This window comes from Drosophila erecta, unplaced genomic scaffold (genome assembly GCF_003286155.1).
Source record: "Drosophila erecta strain 14021-0224.00,06,07 unplaced genomic scaffold, DereRS2 tig00000021-arrow-pilon, whole genome shotgun sequence".
In the NCBI taxonomy this organism is placed as follows: domain Eukaryota; kingdom Metazoa; phylum Arthropoda; class Insecta; order Diptera; family Drosophilidae; genus Drosophila; species Drosophila erecta.
Window position 1 is genome coordinate 21239281 of NW_020825198.1, and position 21243 is coordinate 21260523.

The 21243-nt window shown below is 42.8% G+C and overlaps 8 protein-coding genes across 9 annotated transcripts; 4 read left to right on the forward strand and 4 right to left on the reverse strand.

The window, feature by feature from the left end:
- Window positions 1–1046, reverse strand: LOC6543595 (glycine cleavage system H protein, mitochondrial). Its single transcript, XM_001973561.3, has 3 exons — window positions 680–1046; window positions 346–624; window positions 1–287 (listed from the first exon to the last, which is right to left on the reverse strand). Exons 1-3 carry the CDS (start codon window positions 795–797, stop codon window positions 187–189), a joined length of 498 nt encoding a protein of 165 aa, XP_001973597.1. The 5' UTR covers window positions 798–1046; the 3' UTR covers window positions 1–186.
- Window positions 1047–1320: 274 nt separating this feature from the next.
- On the reverse strand, window positions 1321–4998 carry LOC6543596. Its single transcript, XM_001973562.3, has 6 exons — window positions 4914–4998; window positions 4319–4707; window positions 3504–3792; window positions 2469–2800; window positions 1918–1991; window positions 1321–1854 (listed from the first exon to the last, which is right to left on the reverse strand). Exons 2-6 carry the CDS (start codon window positions 4397–4399, stop codon window positions 1539–1541), a joined length of 1092 nt encoding a protein of 363 aa, XP_001973598.1. The 5' UTR covers window positions 4400–4707; window positions 4914–4998; the 3' UTR covers window positions 1321–1538.
- A 307-nt stretch (window positions 4999–5305) lies between these two features.
- LOC6543597 lies at window positions 5306–9356 on the forward strand. The gene is made up of 3 exons (XM_001973563.3): window positions 5306–6335; window positions 6395–8825; window positions 8885–9356. The coding sequence occupies exons 1-2, from the start codon at window positions 5705–5707 to the stop codon at window positions 8764–8766; spliced, it is 3003 nt and encodes a 1000-aa protein (XP_001973599.1). The 5' UTR covers window positions 5306–5704; the 3' UTR covers window positions 8767–8825; window positions 8885–9356.
- Window positions 9357–11203: 1847 nt separating this feature from the next.
- Window positions 11204–12321, reverse strand: LOC6543598 (pupal cuticle protein Edg-78E). Its single transcript, XM_001973564.3, has 2 exons — window positions 11927–12321; window positions 11204–11859 (listed from the first exon to the last, which is right to left on the reverse strand). Exons 1-2 carry the CDS (start codon window positions 11942–11944, stop codon window positions 11494–11496), a joined length of 384 nt encoding a protein of 127 aa, XP_001973600.2. The 5' UTR covers window positions 11945–12321; the 3' UTR covers window positions 11204–11493.
- Window positions 12322–14820: 2499 nt separating this feature from the next.
- On the forward strand, window positions 14821–16149 carry LOC6543599 (pupal cuticle protein Edg-78E). The gene is made up of 2 exons (XM_001973565.3): window positions 14821–15029; window positions 15106–16149. Exons 1-2 carry the CDS (start codon window positions 15018–15020, stop codon window positions 15514–15516), a joined length of 423 nt encoding a protein of 140 aa, XP_001973601.1. The 5' UTR covers window positions 14821–15017; the 3' UTR covers window positions 15517–16149.
- Window positions 16150–17118: 969 nt separating this feature from the next.
- On the reverse strand, window positions 17119–17750 carry LOC6543600 (pupal cuticle protein Edg-78E). Its single transcript, XM_001973566.3, has 2 exons — window positions 17642–17750; window positions 17119–17577 (listed from the first exon to the last, which is right to left on the reverse strand). The coding sequence occupies exons 1-2, from the start codon at window positions 17651–17653 to the stop codon at window positions 17224–17226; spliced, it is 366 nt and encodes a 121-aa protein (XP_001973602.1). The 5' UTR covers window positions 17654–17750; the 3' UTR covers window positions 17119–17223.
- A 223-nt stretch (window positions 17751–17973) lies between these two features.
- LOC26526199 lies at window positions 17974–18964 on the forward strand. 2 transcript variants are annotated; one of them, XR_003407735.1, is made up of 2 exons: window positions 17974–18570; window positions 18640–18682. XR_003407735.1 is itself a non-coding variant. In XM_015158753.2 (2 exons), the coding sequence occupies exons 1-2, from the start codon at window positions 18568–18570 to the stop codon at window positions 18869–18871; spliced, it is 255 nt and encodes an 84-aa protein (XP_015014239.1). In that variant the 5' UTR covers window positions 18562–18567; the 3' UTR covers window positions 18872–18964. The 2 variants fall into 2 exon arrangements, 1 of the variants encoding a protein (XP_015014239.1); XM_015158753.2 differs by having other exon boundaries at window positions 18562–18590; window positions 18640–18964.
- Window positions 18965–20423: 1459 nt separating this feature from the next.
- LOC6543601 (pupal cuticle protein Edg-78E) lies at window positions 20424–21051 on the forward strand. Its single transcript, XM_001973567.3, has 2 exons — window positions 20424–20511; window positions 20582–21051. Exons 1-2 carry the CDS (start codon window positions 20500–20502, stop codon window positions 20927–20929), a joined length of 360 nt encoding a protein of 119 aa, XP_001973603.1. The 5' UTR covers window positions 20424–20499; the 3' UTR covers window positions 20930–21051.
- Window positions 21052–21243: the final 192 nt, after the last annotated feature.

Here is a 21243-nt window from a genome sequence, read left to right on the forward strand (position 1 = left end):
TTTGGATTTACTGTGGATTCTTATTCGTAACAAATTTCAAGAGCTACAACAACGGGTGATTGACGATGAGTTTGGTTTGTGAGTTTTGGGTATGAGTGTAGCGTTTTTCAGCTGATAGCAAATGCTAGTTTACTCGTTTTAAAAGCTACAGTCAAGATGCTTTACGGGAAGAATTAGCATTTGGTTCTAGTGATCACCACTGCTGCTTAGAAAGGCTTTGTACTGGTCCTCGGTCATGAGGGCTTCGAGTTCCTTGGGATTCTTCAGGTCCACCTTGAAGAGCCAGCCTGGGAAAAAGCATGTGTTTTTAATAAAGTTGATAAAGGGTCTTAGCGCATATCTTACCCTTCTCATAGCAACTACTGTTGACCAGGGCCGGTGTGTCCTCCACCTGGGCATTCTTTTCGATCACCTTGCCGCTAACGGGTGAATACACCTCGCTAGCAGCTTTTACGCTCTCCAGGGCTCCACATTCGTCATCCTGCTTGAGTTCCGTGCCGGGTTCTGGCAGCTGAGCGAACACCACATCCCCGAGAGCCTCCTGGGCGTAACTGGAGATGCCTACTATGGCATTGCTGCCGGATACCACCTCCACCCACTCGTGTTTGTTTGTGTATCGGCGTTCTGGCGGAGATTACAGTTTGAGACTCAGTGGGTATTGCATAAACAAATGGTTTACCCTTGGCGAGGAGGCTTGTCAGGTGAAAGGCGCGAGCCTGGAAGCCCACAAGGGGCGTGGCACTTAGCTGGCGGGCGGCCTGCAGCCCAATCCTTGCGAATTTCGTGATGAATACCATGTTTTTCAAGTCAAAAACAAAGGCAACTGCCGGCGTGGTGAAATTTCCAACCGTTCCCGGGGGTGTTTCGGTGACAAATGATCGGATTCGAAAACACACACGCTACGTTTTATGCCCGGCAATAGAGATGAACGCTGAATATTGCCCGGCTTATCACAAGCCAGAATATAATTTGTGAACTTTTGTTGACCCGAGGAAACAGAGGCTTCTTCAAAATGGGCCTAAAAATGGCGTAAGGCGTGCATGCCGATAGCGATAATCGATAATCGGTCTATCAGCCTATCGCACTGCCCAACATTTTAGCGGGCTGATTGAACAATATGGACAATATTATTTATAATAAAAATTGAGTTTGAACACTTCTATTAAAAACAAAAAAAAAAACGTAATTTGGCATAAATTAGCCATCTTAATTTTAGAAAACACCTCGATGCTCCTTTTGTATTCCTTATCTTCTCCCAATTAATCGTTGTTGGGGGCCGATTTCTTTTCTTATCAGCTCTATAAAAAACTAATTTACATATATAAACAAATACCATTCCACTGTGGAACTAGAACGGCGTTATATATTTACAACTGTACACCTATTTTGTTATAAACATGCAAATAAATAAGAATAACCAAGCAGAAGAAATTGCTCCCGCTGATAAAATTTGATCTAAACTTTAGCTGGGAATATTTGAGAATTATAGTGTCGAAGAGGGCATAGGAGGGCTTAGGAGGGCCAAAGGGCTTAATAATCTAGTACTGGTTGGTGCGCAGAATGCCATTCGGGCTGGGCTGCGGGGAATAGTCCGGTACGGGGAATCCCGAGGTGGCCACCACAATGGTTTCCATGGGATTCTGCGAGGCTTGTCTCAGCGGGCGGCTTTGCTGCGGATTCGGAGGCGGATACTGCTGGAACGCGTTGAGGTCCCGGAATCGACGATCCATCAGGTTCGAATCCATAGACAAGTGCGCTGCCCGCACAATAGCTTCCTCGTTCACCTCAATGGTCTCGGCCATGGAACGGGTCTCCGGAACGTAAGCGGCGTTGTTATACGCCTGGACCTCCACCCTGTCAGTAAAAGTCGAGAATTCGATTTAAGTTGTTATGGATTCTTGGATAATTTCTACTCACTCCTCGTAGGCGCGAATCGGCGTCCTGGTGGTCAGAATATCATTGGAATCCTTGCGAGGATTGAACAAAGTATCCTGTGGAAAATGACATGTTCGTTTAAATTTGAACAAGAAAGATACAGCCTATCCAACATTTTGTAATATTTTATTGCAGAAGAAATTTGGTTTTTTTTTGCGAAAGTTCATATTTATACTGAGCAACTTCGTTTACGGGAACTATCCTTGTTAAGACCCAAGCCCTGAATGCGCAATAAATCATAATTTCTACTGTGTTCGGTAACACGAAACCGAAAACCCAAGAGCCCGCTATCAGAAACCTGATGCCAAATTGGAAACCAGCTTATCAGCAATTACTTCCACCACATTGAGTTATTGGCGACAAAGTGCTAAGTTTAGCCATGTCGTAGTCACTGCCCGCCGATTTTGACTTTTTACGTTGTTCGAATATTTTCAGAGACAGTGTCGAAAATTTATGGAATCAGAAAAGACAACGGAGAAGTCACCCAACATAAGCGGACGATGAGCTCACCCGCAGACATGACCACAACTTACCACATTGTCCTTATCGGTGGAAATGCGAATGGCTCTCACCACGAGGTATACGAGCAGTTTAAAGTTAACGAGCCACAGAACAAATCCCTTGAAGGAGATGATCATCATGGAAATGGCAGCCACTCCTCCTGCGATTAAAGTAGCAGCTAAGGGATAAATGACACCTTCATTGATACTGTTGGCATTATATTTCAGCGCCTCATGGTGGAAACGTCCGAAATCCACGCCGAAGATCACTCCGGAAGCTACATCCATGCTGCATATGGCGGCCACGAAGAAGGCCCAGATGTAGATGGCAGTCACGGTCTGCTTTGGTTTATCCTTGCGCACACCTGAAAGGGATCGAATATAAACGGGCTATAAAACCAAGTATAATCCATCACGGGCAAGAGTGTCATAAAAAGAACAGGGCGCTAAACATGTGATACTTATATGGGCTTACTTATTGGTGATACATCAATCAAACTAATAATTAAGTCATTAAATAATATAATTTTAAAAACCACTGTGTATGGTATTCCCTGAAATGTGTCAAACAGCTAAATCCCTTGTTTAAAATTAAAGTAAATGTCATTAAATAAATTTAAATTAATCAATTACTAGATAAGATATGTTTTGTACATATTTGATCAGTATTCAGATTGAGTCATAACATACCTATGCACGTTGTAATATGTTTTAAGTTTAGAAAAAGACATTTAAGACAGAATGAAACACAGAATGTGACCTCTTAGTTCACTTGTGGCTTAATTTTCTTAAGTTTTAGAAAGCCTGCCAACAACTGCTAAGAATGTAATAAAGTGGAGTATAACCATCATGAAATCGTTATATAACCCGTCATATAAGTTCCAAGCGAATTTATCATTAGGTTTTGTTTATTTGGGACTTACGGCTTTGTGCCATGCGAGGGCCTTTTGATTTTATCAACAGTTTTGGCTGCTTGATAAACAAATGTTTAGATTTCTCCTAGTGAATCATACAGGTTTCGATATCTTAATTCTATATGCAGTTCATTTCCGGTTCTTAAATACTTACACAGAAGCAGCACAACGGAGACGATGAGCCAGCAAACCGAAACGCCCAGGTAGACCGAAGACCAAATCAAAATCTGGGTTGGATCAAAAACGGTGTTCACTGTATTCAGGATAGTTTGGTCGTAGTTCTGGTAATCGTTGGGATTCATCTTGCAACTGCCCTTGAAGTACACGTCAAAGAATACAGTCTTCACCATGGAGCCATAGGTGAGTTCATTTGTAATATACAGGACACAATTGAAGGCACATATCGCTGTTATGGTCAATCCTATCCAGATGATAGACTGAGCCTAAAATAAAAAAAAAAAAACAATAAATAATAACTTATAAAAGATTCAAAAGAAACTAAATAAAATTGCGAATTATTTTTGTTTGGAACTTGTTCAAAACGATTTTAATAAATTCATAGTTATATTTATATTGAAAATTAGCGAAATAAATAAGTTGCATCGCTGTTCTCCATCGTAAATGAGGTTGATGACTTCTAGATGTTTATATTATTTTAAACTTGATATATTTATTTACGGTTTTAATGTCCCAATCTAGATCTTTTGTTCATTCACTTGTTTACACACGTCAATCGACATTATCAGTTATCTGTTCGGTTCAGCTTTTCTGTTTGGGAGTCGTCAATGAGTCAATGAGTATTATATCATGATTAGCTCGCCACCTCGAAAAATCGACTTTTCCATGGCGGAAGACCATCCAATCTTAGTAAGTGCATTCATGGTCACAATATCTCTTATCAATGGGCTTGAAATGGGGTCGCGGTCGATTGTTGGCCTAGACTGTAATGAATTCCAACCGCTGACTTACCACTCCGAGAATTCCGGCCCAAACTGCGACTGTTCTGAGGGAGCAAAAGTGCTTGATTTTCGCCGCTGGTGCTGAATACATTTTGCCGTGACTGTTGGACGTAAGGGGTGGTTTCGATTGCTTGATATTCTCACGCCCCGGATGCGGGACTCAAATCGATCGGGTTGAGTGCGCTTTTGCAGTACGCGACGTCTGTTGGCCAACTGAACGATCGAGCCGGACAAATAGGTTTGCCACCCGTTTACTATATTTTCTGATAAACTTGCGATAATGATTCTTATAACAAAAAGCCAACTGGCCAGGGGCTTTTATTTTGTTATGTTTCGCTTGGATCGAGGCGGTGTCCGCTTGCTTTTCGTTTCGTTCGTTAACTGAATTCTGTGGTTTGGCTGGAACATTTATCAGGTCGTAAGTTATATTATCGCTACTGATAAGAGAGCCCCCTCCACCACGACTTTCCCTTGGCTTGAATTGTAAGAGAGAGACCAAATCGAATGGCTAAATTTGGAATTCCGGAATCTTATCGGTCTTCTGTATTAGCACATTAGTGATGTTGGCCTTTATCACTGCGTAAATGCAAGTATTTAATGCTTACCTCAGAAGTTAAGTATTCCAACTATTTTCTGGGACAATTTTTTAAGTATTCAAAGTGGGCGGGCAAGTGCGCCCTCTGCTGCCTGCGAAACGCACTATTAATGTTTGCCGTTGCATGACACACAAAACGCGTCACGCCTTTCAAACCTAAACGGTGCTTATTATAAAGTTTTTATAAAAGCAAGCACAAGAAATAAATATTTATTTGTATGCGACCACTGCCCAATCGCAATTAGCACATTAAATGAATTATTTTATAATGTAATTAATCCCGTCATCGTATAAAACGGCAACGCTGTTACATTTTCTCTGTCTGACCGTGCTTGACCTCCCAGGCAGCCGCCATTTCCGTGGCGTGCGAGCGAAACAACTAGCCCATGTTCTCCCGCCGTGCCAGGGCAGCGAGCATGCTAAAGAGCGAGACGACCATATGCGGCCGACGAGAACCGCCGTAGCATATACGCATTTTTAACCCTAAAAAATACAGCACCGAGTCTTTAGTACAGTCAAAGTGACGCCGCGACAACCCAGAACGATACCGAGAATTAAAAACGGAGAAGATTGTTGTTCCTGGTGTCCAAAAAATATAGATAGTTTCGTTCGAGTGGCCGATCCAATTCCGAGCAATAACTAAAGGCCAGCAAGGTGCCCAACCGGAGTGCAGGAGTGCAGTTTGTCGTAATCGCCGATTAATATTGAAAAGTAGCGGCTTGCAGTTGCGCGTGTTGCGCCCGCACAAACCGAAAAACACCATCACTACGGCGTGCTCATCCGAATCCAAAACGCCACGAGATGAACAACCAACTGAATCCGGCCACCTACCGCAAGTTTAACAATCTGCTCAGTAGCGGAGCGGTCACTGTGACCGGTCCCAGCCAGCCGCGAATCCTTAAATCGACGCGTCTGGTGGTACCCGGTGGTGGTGGCGGGGGAGGTGCCTCTGCCGGAGGAGTCTCATCCATCGGCGGAATAGCGCAGCAGCAGGCGGTCAACGATGCAGAGTCGGGTGGTCTGGGTGTTGGCGGACTAGCCACGCGATGCTACATCTGCGATGACCGCTGCGAGCCGCAGACTTCGTTAACTGAGATGTGCACCACGCACACTTCCACCAAATTCCCCAACAAACTGGCCCAGCTCGTGGGCGAGGGTTTCCTCGTTATTGTATGCGGCGAGGATTACGTGTGCTCACGCTGCACCAACCTGGTGAACTACTACGACCGCCTGGAAAACGATGTGGAGCGCGTCAAGACGAACCTCATCAGTTTGCTTAACAAAAAGTATGCCATTAACGAGGATGTTGGCCTGGAAAGTAGTCCGCCGCTCAAGATGCAGAAAATGGTCGGCGGAGCCGCTAATCGCTCGCTGGAGGAGAGTCCTAGTGCGGATTTACTGCGTCCACGTAAGGTCCTGCAGGGAAATCCGGGTAAGCACTTAATACAGAAATTTTAAAGCTTTTTTAATGCCTATTTTGAAATGAAACAGTTGGCCAGTCCAAGATCGCCCCAGGAACCACCCAGAGCAGCGTCCAGGGTACTCAGACAGTCCAACGCAAGGCCACCAAGATCTATAAGTGCACTTCATGTGACTATAAAACCTCCGATATGCGGCTGTTTAACACACATTATGAAACCTGCAAGCAGCAGACCTTCCAGTGCAAGACCTGCCGCAAAATCTTCCCGCACTTCGGAGCCATGAAACAGCACATGGTCCGCGACCACAACACCGCCATGGATAACACTTGTGCCATGTGCCACATTAACTTCGTGAACGAGAACAGCCTGCGCAAGCACATGGAGACGAATCACGCTACCAATGTACTGGTGACCAGCACCACCACCATACCGGCATCTGCAGCTCCCGTGGCTGCTGCTGCAGCCGCCGCTGCTGCTGCTGCCAACGAGAATCTGAACGTGGTTGGAACATCGCTGTACACATGCAACCATTGCCAGTTCAAGTCTACGGACAAGGGCGTTTTTGATGAGCATATGCGCAAGCATGCCGCTGGTAAACCAAAGCCTTTTAAGTGCCGGCTGTGCTCTCAACGCTTTGAGACGCGCGATGCGGCTACTGTGCATGCCAAACAGCATCAGACCAACTTCTTTAAGTGTGGTACTTGTTCAATGACCTTCCCGAAGCGAGAACTTCTCGTTAAGCACTTCGAAGTGCATCAAAATCCTACCGCCGCGACGGTATCGCCCAAGCAGCCAGTTAGCCAGAACCTGAACACCCAGAAGCTCCTCCAAGAGACAATTGATGAGGCACTCAGCGATAGCGTGCCTGCTTCGGCTTCTGCAGCTGCTGTGGTGGCCACCACCGAGGCGGAGAACAACATTCGCTTCTTCTCGTGCAGCATCTGCTCATTGACCTTCATCCAGGAGACATACTACAACCACCACATGGAGACCCACAGACGTGACAAGAAGGGAACTTCGGCCGGAGCCGCTGCCCTTAATTCGGCAGCTACGGCTTTACTAAGCGATGAGCCCGGAGAGGCATCGGGTAAAGCCGGAGACGAGAGTGGCGAGCAAAATGCAGAGGCTGACATCGAGAGTTTGTTTGAAAAGCTCCACTCCGACAAGAACGAGAGCGGAGAGGCGACCAAGCCTGGAAGCAAAGGCGGCGAAATGGTTATTACCTCGCAGGAGGGCAGTGGCGGCATAACCTTCAACATTACTATCCCGCAACCGGACGGAGACCAATCCCAAAAGGATTCACCCAATGCCACAGCACCTGTCTCTGTTAGCATTGACATGCCAAATCTGGATCAGGCCGAAGACGAGTCCCAGTCCCAGGGCAGCATTGATGCCAAGGGCGAAAGCGGTGAGGCCTCCTCTGCCGATAGCAAATCCAACGCCGCTCCCGTTTCCATGCCCAGTTTAGATGATGACAACGAGGCTGCCGCTGCTGAAGCTGAGACCTCAGAGGAAACCAAGACGGCTAGCAAAGCGGGCCAAGAGAAAGCCAAGGCCAAGACTGGAGAAAGCGGCAAGTCGAAGGAAGTCGCCGCTGCTGAGGAACCACAACCATCGGACGAAGGAGAAGTAGGGTCTAAGCGTGAGGCTACAGATACACCCACAACTGAGTCGGAGGCCACTGCCGCGACCGCTGAAGGCGGTGAATCAGGCGAAGGCGAGGTTACTGCAAGTACTGGAGCCGAGGGCGAGGCTGGTGAAGCTGCAGGTGGCGAGCATGTGGCCATGGAACTTGACGAAGCCATGCAGGCGCAGGTGGAAGGTGGCCAGATCAAATTCATTGTTAACGAGAACGGCCATCTTCTCCAGCTGGACAACCACATCCTGACCGACGCCGAAGGCAACCAAATCATTGTGCAAGATCCCGAGCAAATACAACAGCTGCTCCAAAGCGTTGGAGTGCTGCAGTCCGGCGAGGGACTTGAGGGCGAAACACTCCAGATGATGACCGATGGCAGTGGCCAAATGGTACTTGTGCATGGCGACAACAATGAACAGCAGCTTATCGATGCCTCTCTGTTGAACTCCGAGGGGCAGTTAATTATCCAACAGGGACAGGATGGTGAGGAAGGCGCTCATGTCATTAGCGAGGATGGTACCCGTATCCCAGTGTCCGTGTCGTATACGGCAGATGGCCAGCCCATCGTCCAGGTTCAGCAACAGGTCCTGGAGGCCGCTCAGCAGGCAGCGAGCGCTTCCGGCAGTGCAGATGACAAAGAAGCGGCTGCCGCCACGGCCGGCGAAGAAGTGCAAGTGTCGGAGGCATCCAGTGCCACGGCATCAACGACCGTTGTGGCCACGAGCACGGCCAGCAGCACTGGTGGCCCCTCCGGCGGCAGCTTTTTTGCCCTGGAGGAGTTTTCGGAGACAAAGGCCGACTAGGATTGGCCTTAGGGGCGTGGCCATGACCATTATACCATACTGGCATGCGAAGAGGACTGGTAAGTTAATGGAAGTACCAGCGTGAACTGGGATATTAAGACCTTAATTTTTGCTACAGGTTTTAGCTGTGGGCGCGCTCAAGATCTCTGGAGGACTTTTGCACACCCCGATTTGAAACCTACACCCTGACACCCAAAACCGAAACAACTTCACAGACAACTGAACACGAAGACAGAAATACACATGAACCTTTTCAATATATATTTACATTTAGTATATGTATTAAACACTCCAGTAAACTAAAAGAACTATTTCTTATTCCCGAACCAGAAGAAAAACCTAATTCAATCAATCAAATTGTTCATTCGGTCCGTTTCGCATTCGGCTGCCAGGGATCTCTACCCAGATCTCTTTGGTTGCCTCTTAAAAATCGTGTCTAGGTTTAGTAATAGTATAGACAAACTACAAGATGAAAACGACAAAAAAATGTATAAACATAGAGTTTATGTGAGATACTTGAAAAAAAGATAAATGTATGTATTTACACGCCAACTCAACAATTACACTAAATAAATCGATTTAAACACAAACATTTGATTAAAACGAAGTTCCGAAATCGGCACAAATAAAATCAGAAATATTGATGCTTCCTAAGAACTAGTGATCCCCGTAAAATTATAAGGACAGGTAAACAATTCCCGCTTCCTAATTCCATAAAAGATTCCATATCCAGATTCACACCCAAAACAAACAAACCCAGGCCACAAACACACCGAGATATATACATACATATATGTCAAGCAACTTGAAATATATAATTGTAAAGAAACGAACATCGGTTTCGTGTTCCTTTTTACTCTGCGTACGATCTTTGGAATTCGGTATGCATGTAAATCAATTCAGATAAGTTAATTAAACAAGCTGATGGCAACTTTGTTCCAACGAATATAGATGATCCATAAGTCAGGCGGCAGTCTCAACGTTTACATATTGTCAGTATGGATTCAACCATTCATTTCTCAAGTCAATAAGGTCGTCGACCTTTATAAATAGATTAGTCGGTTATGAATGCATATTTAATAGCGAAACTTTCGACACGTTCTTAATTGCCCAACAGCTGTTGGCGGCTAAGGTACGCCTATTTAAATTTTCAGGTAGTTGATTAATAAGATTTAATACTAAGTTGGATTCTAAAACCCCAGCGGTGGCATTAAAGCATTTGGACTGTCATGATAGCCTTATAAATGCCCCGTTCCGATCCGTAAATCAGCGAATGTTGTGATTTTAAAAACAGCAACCGGATTGGCACGTGGATGCGGTTCAAGAGGAACTAATGATTATTTGATAGTTATGTACGAGTATACAAAAATAGGACGTGCACAAATTGGTGATCTGCGCCTGCGGGTTGTTTGTCATTTATCTAATGACTCTGTTGAAAGGAAGATAAGATAAACGAACCCGCCATGAATAATTCATATTTGAATAAGTTTAAGTGGGATGGAGTTCTAGCACCTAAGCGGTGGTTTGGAGTGCAAGTAAGTGGTTTGGATCCAGCAGTAGTGGCATTCAACTTTTGGAGATGCCCGCGGTAATCGTTCCGAGGCCGGAACCAAGTTGGGTATTAGTTTTAGGCGATGGCATCAATCAGTAACTTGTTTCGGCTCGGTGACATTAAACGGTGTCAACTCCACATGGTTTATTAGTCTGCTGGTTACATTAATTCGCTCTTCGAGATTCGGTCAATATTATGCAACGGCCTTAATTAGGCGCCCACATGCAAATGAGCGGCGACAGGCGCAATCTTCTCGCCGATTGCGCCATCGCAGAAACGAAAGTCGTTCTTAAAGACAAGGTCAGATTGCTCATCGGATCGGATTAGTACGACAACTTTATAGCAAAGCTCACAGAGCAGGAGCGAACTAATGAAAGCTGGCATTTCAGTGCGCTTGATTTTGTAGACTAATGTCAACATGCATAGAAAACATGACTTCCACTAGTTTTGCAGTATATAAATCTTTGGCTTTATAAAGGAGCATTCTTATTCATTATAAAAGTTGCCGGTTTTAACACGCTTTCGATAAATTAATTAAGTCAGACCGAAATAGCGTTGATAAAGCTTAGTTCTACTTTCAAACCATAAATTTTAAATTTTGTTGTCAATTTTTATAGACCATACGTCTTAAAAATATTATCCAGAGATAAAATATTTATACATTTACAAAAAATAAAAATGTATTTTTTATTCTATCTTCTCTTTTGCATGTATGATAAATATTATTTTATTTTTTCTTTAAACACTATTAGTTTATTTAAAATTATTATTTTTCCCTATCCTTACCGATTTCCTTATCTGCATCCTAGCCAGCATATTCATTCAGGGTTTTCATATTGAAATATTCACAGCTAAAAATTTCATTGACATGCTCATTATATTTTATCCAGTTTGATTGTTATTTATTGATTATTTATTCCTTCCTTTAGGCAAACTTTCCGGACTTCTGGAACGCAGATCAATTAAGTCTAGTACTTTATTTATAATTCTATAATATTTATTGACGTGCTATATATTTTGGTTTGCTCTTGTTGTTGCCTTTTTGTCCGATTGGCGTGCAAAAATGATTAACATAAATACGAATTAAAAATATTCCGAACCGTATTCAGTTGTATATTCAGCCAGCCCAGCTATTTAGACGTCAATACATAATTGCTGTAATGTCGTAAAGTTGTTTACCAACGTCTCGACCGAAGCTCATCCACCGGTGGATGCGTGCGGATGTACTCCAACTGGCGGATGACGTGGGGCGGGATGGCAGGAATCTGATCTCCGGTGGGCTGATATCCATTTGCATCGGCCACGTATGAGAAGGTAATGGGTATTCCCTCGAGAGAAACGAACTGAACCACTCCAACGGCTCCATTCTCATTACCAGCTCCTTTGGTGGTAATGCCATTTGTGGTCTGGAACTCGTAGCTGTAGTGACCAAACGGATCGGGTGGCGTATTCCGGTAGTAGATGGTCCTGTCCAAAGACGGTGCAGTAATGTCCGTACCATGGGTTAGGTGAACTAGGACTAGGACCAGGAATGCCACAAGCTGATCGGGCGATTGGGAGTGCAGTTGGTTAGTAGATTAAATACTGGTCACAAAACGTCGCACAAACCTTGCCGTACGACATCATCGCCTAATTACATTAAAATTATTCCAAATGTTTGTTTTACGGTGTGGATCGTGAACCTGAAATAAAGATACTGCTGCTCTGAACCAGAATCAAAGTCAGTATCCCAGTATTAACCGTTAGGGAGCGGCAGTTAATGCGACGCGAGCTGCTGCGTTCGAAAGTTAAGTTAAAACTGGCCAAAAAACATTTAACCAGGCCGAAAAGGAAGCTTTCGATGTTTGTAGAGGAAGCTTCAGCTAACCAGTGATCTCTCTGGAATTCGTTCTCGGAATATTAGACGAGGAAGCTAAACAGCATAGCCCGGGAATTGGTGCAACCAAAAAGCAGAGGCATTTGTTCACTACAAAAAATACGAGTTCGTGGCCCGGGTTTTGATTTATATTGACTTTGTGCTAATGCCCGCCCATTATCGCCATCCAATGGAGCTGTTTTGGATTTTTCGGGCTAGGTGTGCCTGCATGGCAATCCGATCTGAAATCGAAAGTTATGCACAGTGGTTCGACAAAGATTCATATGTCTGGCTTGCAGACAGCCCAGTCGCTGAAATATTGTGCCATTTAGTTATTAAGTTATCATATTTAAATTCTATTTTCAGCTCTGAAAGGTCATGTTTAAAATTAGCCAAAAAGCCAATACCAAATGCTTCAACTTCGATTATTCGATTAACTTTTTCGAGATTTCAAGCGGAACGCGAAATGCTAAAGGGGTTTACTGCATTGATCGTTGCTGATTCGGTGTTTTTTTTAATTAATGAGTTATTTAGCCCGGCAAATTGAAATGGTTAACCTGAAACGTACTGAAAAGATAATTTATGCATATTTTAAATAATGTACCTTTGGTTAACTTATTATACCCGTTACCCGTTACCAGCCAGAAAGATGAGTTTCCGATCAAATAAAAAAAATATATATTTTTGATCAGGATCAATAGGCGAGTTGAACTAACCATGTCCGTCTGCCCGTCCGTATGAATGTCGAGATCTCAGGAACTATAAAAGCGAGAAATTGAGATTAGACTTGCAGCTTTTAGAGACATAGACGCAGTGCAAGATTGTTTGTGGCGACATGCCAAAGCCACTCTGACGCCCACACACCACCCAAAACTACTTTTATAATTTTGTCTTGCAAATTTCTATCGATTTGGCAAAAAACTTCCACTAACGCAGTAACGGGTATCTGATAGTCGGTGAACTCGACTATAGCATTCCCTCTTGTTTTTAATATTGGAAAGTTTCTAAGCAACTATAACTTCTTTGAAAAATTGTTTCCCATTTGTTATCTAAAGCGCAACCCCTTAAATATACATATCTCGACCCACTGTGTGAAATATGGAGCTATGTAGATCTAGACCTTGCACGATTTGTATAATGTAGCCCCGCACCCCGGCTATTTGCATAGCTTAAAAACTTTACAACTTGGCCGCTTGTCAAGGTGTCGGTGCGGAGAATCAATCAGCCCATCAATCAGAATACATTTGTATTTGCCTAATCATATTTGCATTATGTTTGTTTGCCTTTAACACTTTTTGCTAATTAAGATACAATGCCTGTGTTTTTTGCTGAGGATTTACATAGCAAAGGGGCACTCGACGACGATGAAAGCTTGAAGCGAAAATAATCTCCGGCTAATTTTCGGACATAAATCTTCAAATCAAACGATTTGTGATCTTTTTTCGCGGACAACATTAATTAAGTAACACAAATCTACGCCAAATAGTTTAGCCTTAGTATCGGCTGCGAATCACAAACACGAAAAACTAGAAAGCCGATATCAAAAACTACAAATTAACTGCCTTTTCCAGTTCTCCCTCTGCCAGAGAACGTCTTCTCACCGTCTTGGAACTATTGTACGATGCTACGATGACGCTGCGGATGACTCTTTCGAACTGTGGTTTCTGACACATTTGAGAACAATAATTTAGGCATACGAAAATATAAACAAAAACTACGACTGATTATGCTGAGCATTCTATCAAAATTACCATAATGTAGGCGACGCCCTCACATGTAGAGCGCAAAACAAAAGACTTAGGCAACGAACTTTATAAGGCTCAATCAGTCTGCTGCGAAACCTGTAAAGAGCATGGTCGCTTTTATTCAAAATAAGGAACTCGAATCGTTTCATAACTTCCAGATCAACAAATAAAAAATCGTTAACAAAAATGTTGTGTTAATCTAGGTTCTTGTGACTTCTATAATTTGATGGCCTATTTTCTACGATTTTATCGCATCTGCTATGATTTCTATAATAACCATTTGCCTTTGCTTCAAATCCAGAACAGGCTCTAAAAATTAATTTAATATTTTTTGATGTGAATATTTCATAACATGCTGAGCGCCAAAATGCTTCCGTGTTCGGAACCCTAGGTGGTATCATCTGTTACGGATAAATAGGTGCAAAAAGTATACACTTTTTTCAAGCGGTTATATAAAAAACTTAAACTTTAATATCATAATATCATTGGTAGAAATTAACAAAGTGAAGTGATTAATCCATTGATCGAGATTTAACTACTTCACACAGATAACTTAGCTCGATTAACTAGTTAATAATAACAAAATCGGAAACTCGGCATCATAAACTCCGAATCAAATTGGCAGCAGCTCTTCAAGAACTCGAGCTACTTATCACATTTCATTATCACATTTATTAGCATCTGAAGTATGAAACCGTAAAATATGAATAAGCAAACATGATGAACGGAAATGAATTATATAGTCGCTTCGATATGACCTGCTATCGAGAACCAAAAATTGGTGGGAAGGGTAGCCACAAAGAGCGCGTTTTATCACAGACGACGCCAGAGCCACCGATTATTGTCATTTCGCTATGCTTATTAGATTTTCGTGGCTTACGTTTTGGCCCGTTGTTTACGACATATAAAGTTGAAGAGACCAGCTGGCCGGAGTGGCAGTACGGTGGCTAACCTTAAACCTCGCAGACGTCAGGATTCCGCAGCGGATTACATCAAATCCGGATATTATAAATTATTACAAAATCAATCATAAAACCCCAAGTGGATATCGTGTATTGCTGACAGTGCGAAAAGACACACCGAGATAAAACCGAGAAATATGCGAAATTTTGTAAGCACTCGACCCTGTGTCCATTTGTGTTTCCCATCTGATCTGTGAACTTGATGGCTGATAAGACCTCTTTCAGCTAATTGGCCTTTTCTTGTTGGCCCTCATTTGGGTGGAGGCTGATGCCCGCCTGGTGAGGGTTCGCCGGATCCGGAGATTGGTCGGCGCCAGTGAGCGGGATGCTCAGATAACGGACTTCCGGGTTTCGCCCTTGGATGACGAAGGAGTGTTTAAGTATGCCTTCAAGACCAGCAATGGGATCGATGTAAAAGCGGCAGGATCTGCGCTGGAGACCATTGGCATCTATAGCTACACCTCACCGGAGGGCGTTCCCATCGAGACGCGCTACATAGCCGATGAACTGGGCTTCCATGTAGTGGGTCGACATCTGCCGCAGCCACCGCCCACTCCGGACTATATCCTGCGATCCTTGGAATATATTCGCACACATACTGAGGATGGCAAGCTGAAGAAGCCGCACTTCTTGTGAAGTTCCTGACTGGATCCTGCCCACCATACACATCGACTTGGATGCAAGTGTCCGTGATGAAGGCTGAACATACCATAGCATGTACTAATCACCAACAAATCTTAACTCACCAGCTTAAAACTTAAGACATAGACTAAGTTGTTGCTAGATGTTCTAAGCTCTTCGAAATGCGCAAATGTTTCTTGCCTTCGGGCTGTTCCGCTTGGGTTATAAATCAATCCATCCATCCATCGATTCTTTCACGGCGTGAATTTACGGTCTTCGTGCCCATAAAGAGCAAACAATGGGGCTCGGTCAAACAGAAAACACAAAGTATCTCGGGTAACCCCAACGAACTTTAGCTTGTTATCCCATTAACTGCGAACAGCTTTATTTGTCTGCGTGTCTGATTAATATTTACGTCTATTCTCAGATATGGAAATTTGAAAACTGGATGGAAAACAGTCGAAACTTTGTTTGGTCGACCTTTCGATGACTTAATAATAAACGGAAATTTTTTCCGGGTTCGAACAACCCTCATCAAAAGAGCGTCTCGGGCAGCATTTGCAAAATTTCGACCAAGTTCGGCTCGCTCGAATTTAAAACCGACCTAACATATCTTTTAAGCGAATTAAATGCCACAAATTGCGAAAACCTTTGTTTGCCATTTATTTGTTTTTTGGTTGGTAGCCCGAAAGTATAGTTTACGTTTAACAAACTGGTGATTTTGTTTCTTTTAATTTATCTCTTCTTTAGATCAATGTACCCATTACTCGTAGAGTAAAAGGGAATACTAGATTCGTTGAAAAGTATGTAACAGCCAGAAAGAAGCGTTTCCGACCATATAAAGTATATATTCTTGATCATTGCCAAAAGAGAACGCCTCGATTTCAGGAACTATAAAAGCAAGAATTTTGAGATTAGGCTTGCAGTTTTCAGAGCCATAGACGCAGCCCAAGTCTGTACAATTTCTGCCACGCCTACACTTTTGAAAAATGTTTTGAAATTTTTTAATATTTTTTTAGTTTTGTAAATTTGTATCGATGTGCAAAACACCTTTTTGCCACGCCCTAAGGTGCTCTAACTCTAAAACTGTCACGCCCACTCTTTAAAAACTTTTTTTATTTTATTTTTTATATTGATATATTTCAGATAATGTTGAAATTTCTCATTCGCACTTTCAATAGCTAACTAACGGGTATCTGATAGTCGTGGGGCCCGACTATAGCATTCTCTCTTGTTTTTGAATTCAATTAATTTGGTTCGGGAATGACGACGCTTTTAGTAGATAGTGTAATAAGTTAGATACTTACAAGTTTTTATTTTGATCGAAATGTGTCATTGACTGGTAATTTTCGACTCAAGTTTTATTACATAGATAGTTTGTTTTGTCTCATAACTGTTTTTATATTCTATACCAATTTGAAAGAGAAAGGAGGATACAAAAAAATTGTTTAAAATGTAAATGCTATCTGCCTGATATTTTTGTTCTACCGAATGTATTACTTAGCAGCCTTATTTGTTTAAGACGAAATACGCTTCTATATTATTTGAAAAACTTTAAGATAGTCGAACGGAATGTGAATATTTTATTTTCCAAGTTTACTATATTAAAAACGATAATTATCTGTATCGAAATCCTTTATTAACGATAACTACCTAAATAACAATGACTGGCCGCAGTTTTGATGTGGGGTTGCTGCTTTGAAGTGCTGGTGCTACTCCAGGCTACTGCTCCTTCTGGGCGGGCGCCGGGGGATGGGTGCGAATGTATTCCAGGGCACGGAGGACGTAAGCCGGAACTGGGGGCGGGGTGGGCAGATGGTCACCCACTGGGTGGTAGCCCTCCTCGTCGGCAGTGTAGGTCAGCGAGATGTGCTCGCCCTCGGGCGACACGTAGGCCACGGCACCACGTGCTCCGTTGGCGTTGCCCGCCTCCTGGACCTGGATGCCATTGCTGGTCTCGTAGGCGTACTGGTAGTTACCCTCGGCATCGGTGGCGTCGTTTTGGAAGCTACGGATCTGGGCATCCTTGTTGATGTTGTCGGCGCAGGCGCAGCCGATGAGAGCCAAGCAGAACAGCTTCGGGAGCAAAATATATTGATCAGTGATGTGATGTGGGGTTGAGGAGACCATCCGAACTTACATATTTGTACATGGTGATGGAAATTGGGATTTTCTTCTCTAAAAGCGGTGATGCTGTTATGATGCTGTTTGCAGTGCAACTGTTTAATTTGATCAGCTCAAGTGCGTCTTTTATATGGATGAGACCCTTGTCTTTAGTGGCGAGCACCTAAACGGGTTTTTGCTCGTTGAATCACAAGGACCCGAGAGGTGGGTATAATTGCCAAAATGTCTTCTTATCATACTACCAATAATGGGGTACAATAACAACAATGATGGGCTGACCTATAGTTAAAATACATGAGTCATTTGCCAACCATTTATATTGTATGCTTTAATTCGGTTTCAGTTTCGGATTCGGTTTCGCACGAGATACCATTAACTGTTGAATTACAATCAAATAAATATTGCTGTTTAATGCGACGCTTTCGGCTCATTCAAAACACCGTTGGAAATTCCACACACGAGCTGAAGATTTCTTGTTACAACTTTCAATTGGAGTTGCGCCCTGGGCTGGAGGCTTTCAAATGTAGTGGCAGGTGTGATGTTATACACGTACATACCTTGTGCCCCTGGAAAGCTGTTGAAACATGGACAAGGTCAGCGGGCAGCATGTCACCCGGAGCGCCGCCGAAGATGATCCAGCCAAGCAATGCAATGTGTGATCTTCTGATACCCTACATTTATGACTTTAATTAATTGTTCACTTTGATCTGCTGCGAATTGATTAATAGCAATGGACTCACGATAAGTTGGAACAAAGATATTTATTTTGTTTCGAAATTAGCTTAGCAAACAACATCAAGCGTTGGCAACTGTTGTTAATTGTTCAGAATAATATTGCTAAATAAGAATGTGTGCAAAATCTGAAGTAAGCTAAACATTTAATATAGTTCACACCTATGTATCTATGTGTAAGCAAACGAACTAGGAAATAAATGTCATAAAATGGTATATTATTTCAAACCCAGGTAGAATACAGGCGAAGTTATAGGCACACACTAATCTGACAATCCTTAGGTATATACAGTGCATTTTCCTTCTTCTAATATTTCTGGATGTTGAGCCACACCCGATTCCCAAGTACTACACCAAATCGGATAGCTATGCCAAGAATGCTATCAATTCGGAGGTGCGAATACTAGACAACGAACTACCCGGTTTCTTCCACTTCAATCTGCCCGATGGAGGATACATACGGCTGATTTATCACGTGGATAGGTACGGATTTTATACCGAGACTTTGCTGTGACATAGTATGACAATTATGTTGAGGGTGTCTGTCAGTGCAGTCTTGCTATAACTGGAAACCAGATTTATTCCGAGTCTAATTTGTATTTATTAAAAAAATATATAAAAAAAGAAATGCAAATATAGATCAAAATGTTATTTAAAACGGTTTGAGAACTGCTGTTTAATATCCAGTGATATTGGGAATGCATCTATATGGAGGTAAGCAGACGTCGAAATGATCTGAGAATTTGTGTATTTAAATTTAAATTTTGATAATTAGCAATTCAGATTTCAGTGAATGTTTCCATCTGTCCAATATGCCATAGATCTCGGATAGGACTACGATGCTGGTAGGTCGAGCGCCGATTGATAGGCATTTTATTAGGCGGAGCGCTAAGTGCGATTAGGCCTAGAAAAGAATTTATTAGTCCACAGCAAATTTGTATGCTAATAAGCTGATCTTGCTGATTTTTTTGGGAATTTAAGAATTTCTTGATGAGCAAACAGGTTGTCCGCCTGCGCTTATAGCAAGCCAAATGGCAAATGAAAATGAAATCGAAGCGAATGATAAATTGGATTGAATTAAATTAGCTCGCCACGAGCTGCTGTCCCCTTCCAAATCCAGGTCCATTTCTGAACTTACCCTCCATGGGCGAGTGTTCCATTACTGGCGATAAAACTCCAAGCCGCCAAAAGCTAACCTATGCTACTATTGGCCATTAAGTGCAAAGTCAGATGATTACCGCTACATAAACATTAGTGTGTTGATCCATCGGCAGAAACCACTTGGAATGGGTTTAGGTGCTTCATGATACCCTTGCTCAGGCTGCTATATTTGGATCACTGGTTTGCGGAACAGCGATGATATTTTAAGATTAAGATTAAAATAACTAGTGTATAAAATTATGAATTTTTTAGAAGTGCGAATGTGTTAAGATGAATATCATAGACCCCACCTTAAAAACCTCGCTATCGAAGAGTGAAGATACAAGCCAATCAAGTCGTTGAGTTACCCAAACTCTACAGAATTAAGCAACATATTTAATTTTAAATGACAATACATGCTTGTTTGTGCTTTATTTGAAAAATATCTAAAACTATAGTCCCTTACACGTGAGCTTAGTTGTTCTTGTAGAAGAAAACACCAAATAATATACCGCATAGCTCTCACAGAAGTGAATAATCCTTAGCCCAGATCAAGCCACAAGTCCGATTAATCAAAAGGAAAATAGTTTCCGGTATTATTTATATATCGCGGGAAGTACCGATTAAGATGAAAAAATGCCATGCAGATAATTAAATTAAGCTAAGCTTAATGCCGATGATTTCTAGGTAAACTCAACTAAACCTGGCAAGAGTATTTCGCATTGCGGTGCTCAAATCCAGATCTCCTTTCTATTTTTTTGTCGGCAACTGGGCTGAATTTTATTCAATTCGATTGGTATGCTGCTGCCGAAAAAAAACCCACAAACTTATTAAGTTTGATATTTAGTTTGGAGCAACTTTTGGAGTTCAGAGCCAGATTAGAGACGTCAGCAGTGGCGACGCCAACGCCAAAGTCGGCGTTGCCGTTGGTTGCCTATAAAAGCCACCGCTTGCGAAGATCACCCAACCAGTGTGGATTATACCAGCCCAGAAACCAGCAAGATGTTCAAGCTAGTGAGTAGACTTAGCCGCCGTGAAGGATAAAGATACAAATCCAGAACGTGACCGTGTGTAACCATTTCAGTCGCTCTGCCTGCTCGCCGCCTTGATGCTGGCCAATGTCTATGCGGATAACATTAACAAGGATGCCGTGATTACCCGCGAGGAAGCTAGTCCTGCCGATGCCGAGGGCAACTACCAGTACGCCTTCGAGACCAGTAATGGCATCCAGGCGCAGGAGGCCGGAAACGTCAATGGAATTCGCGGAAGCAGCTCTTACATCTCCCCCGAAGGCATTCCCATCTCACTGACCTACGTTGCCGATGAGAACGGCTTCCAGCCCCAGGGTGATCACCTTCCCACCGCTCCCCCAATTCCAGAAGCCATCCTCCGCGCCCTGGAATACATCTCCACCCACTACCGGCCGCAGTAAATACCCGATCGGAACCCCATTTAAAGCCTAGTCAGTGCTTTTGCTAAATATGAGTTATATCTAGTTCTAGAAAGTCTGTACATAAATCCCCCAAAAAAACATAAAAAGTTACTTCAAATATACCCACAGCCATGCTGATCATTTGAACAGAGTAAAGTATGTTATATTTTCCATTATACAAATCGGCCAAAGTTGGCTGTACCAAATAGCAAACATTAAAGTCTCGCCGTTTTTTTTGAATCCATAATTTTTAAGACCAAGTTGCATAAAAATTATATTATAATATCGTATTTGCTTTTTGAACGTCATACTTT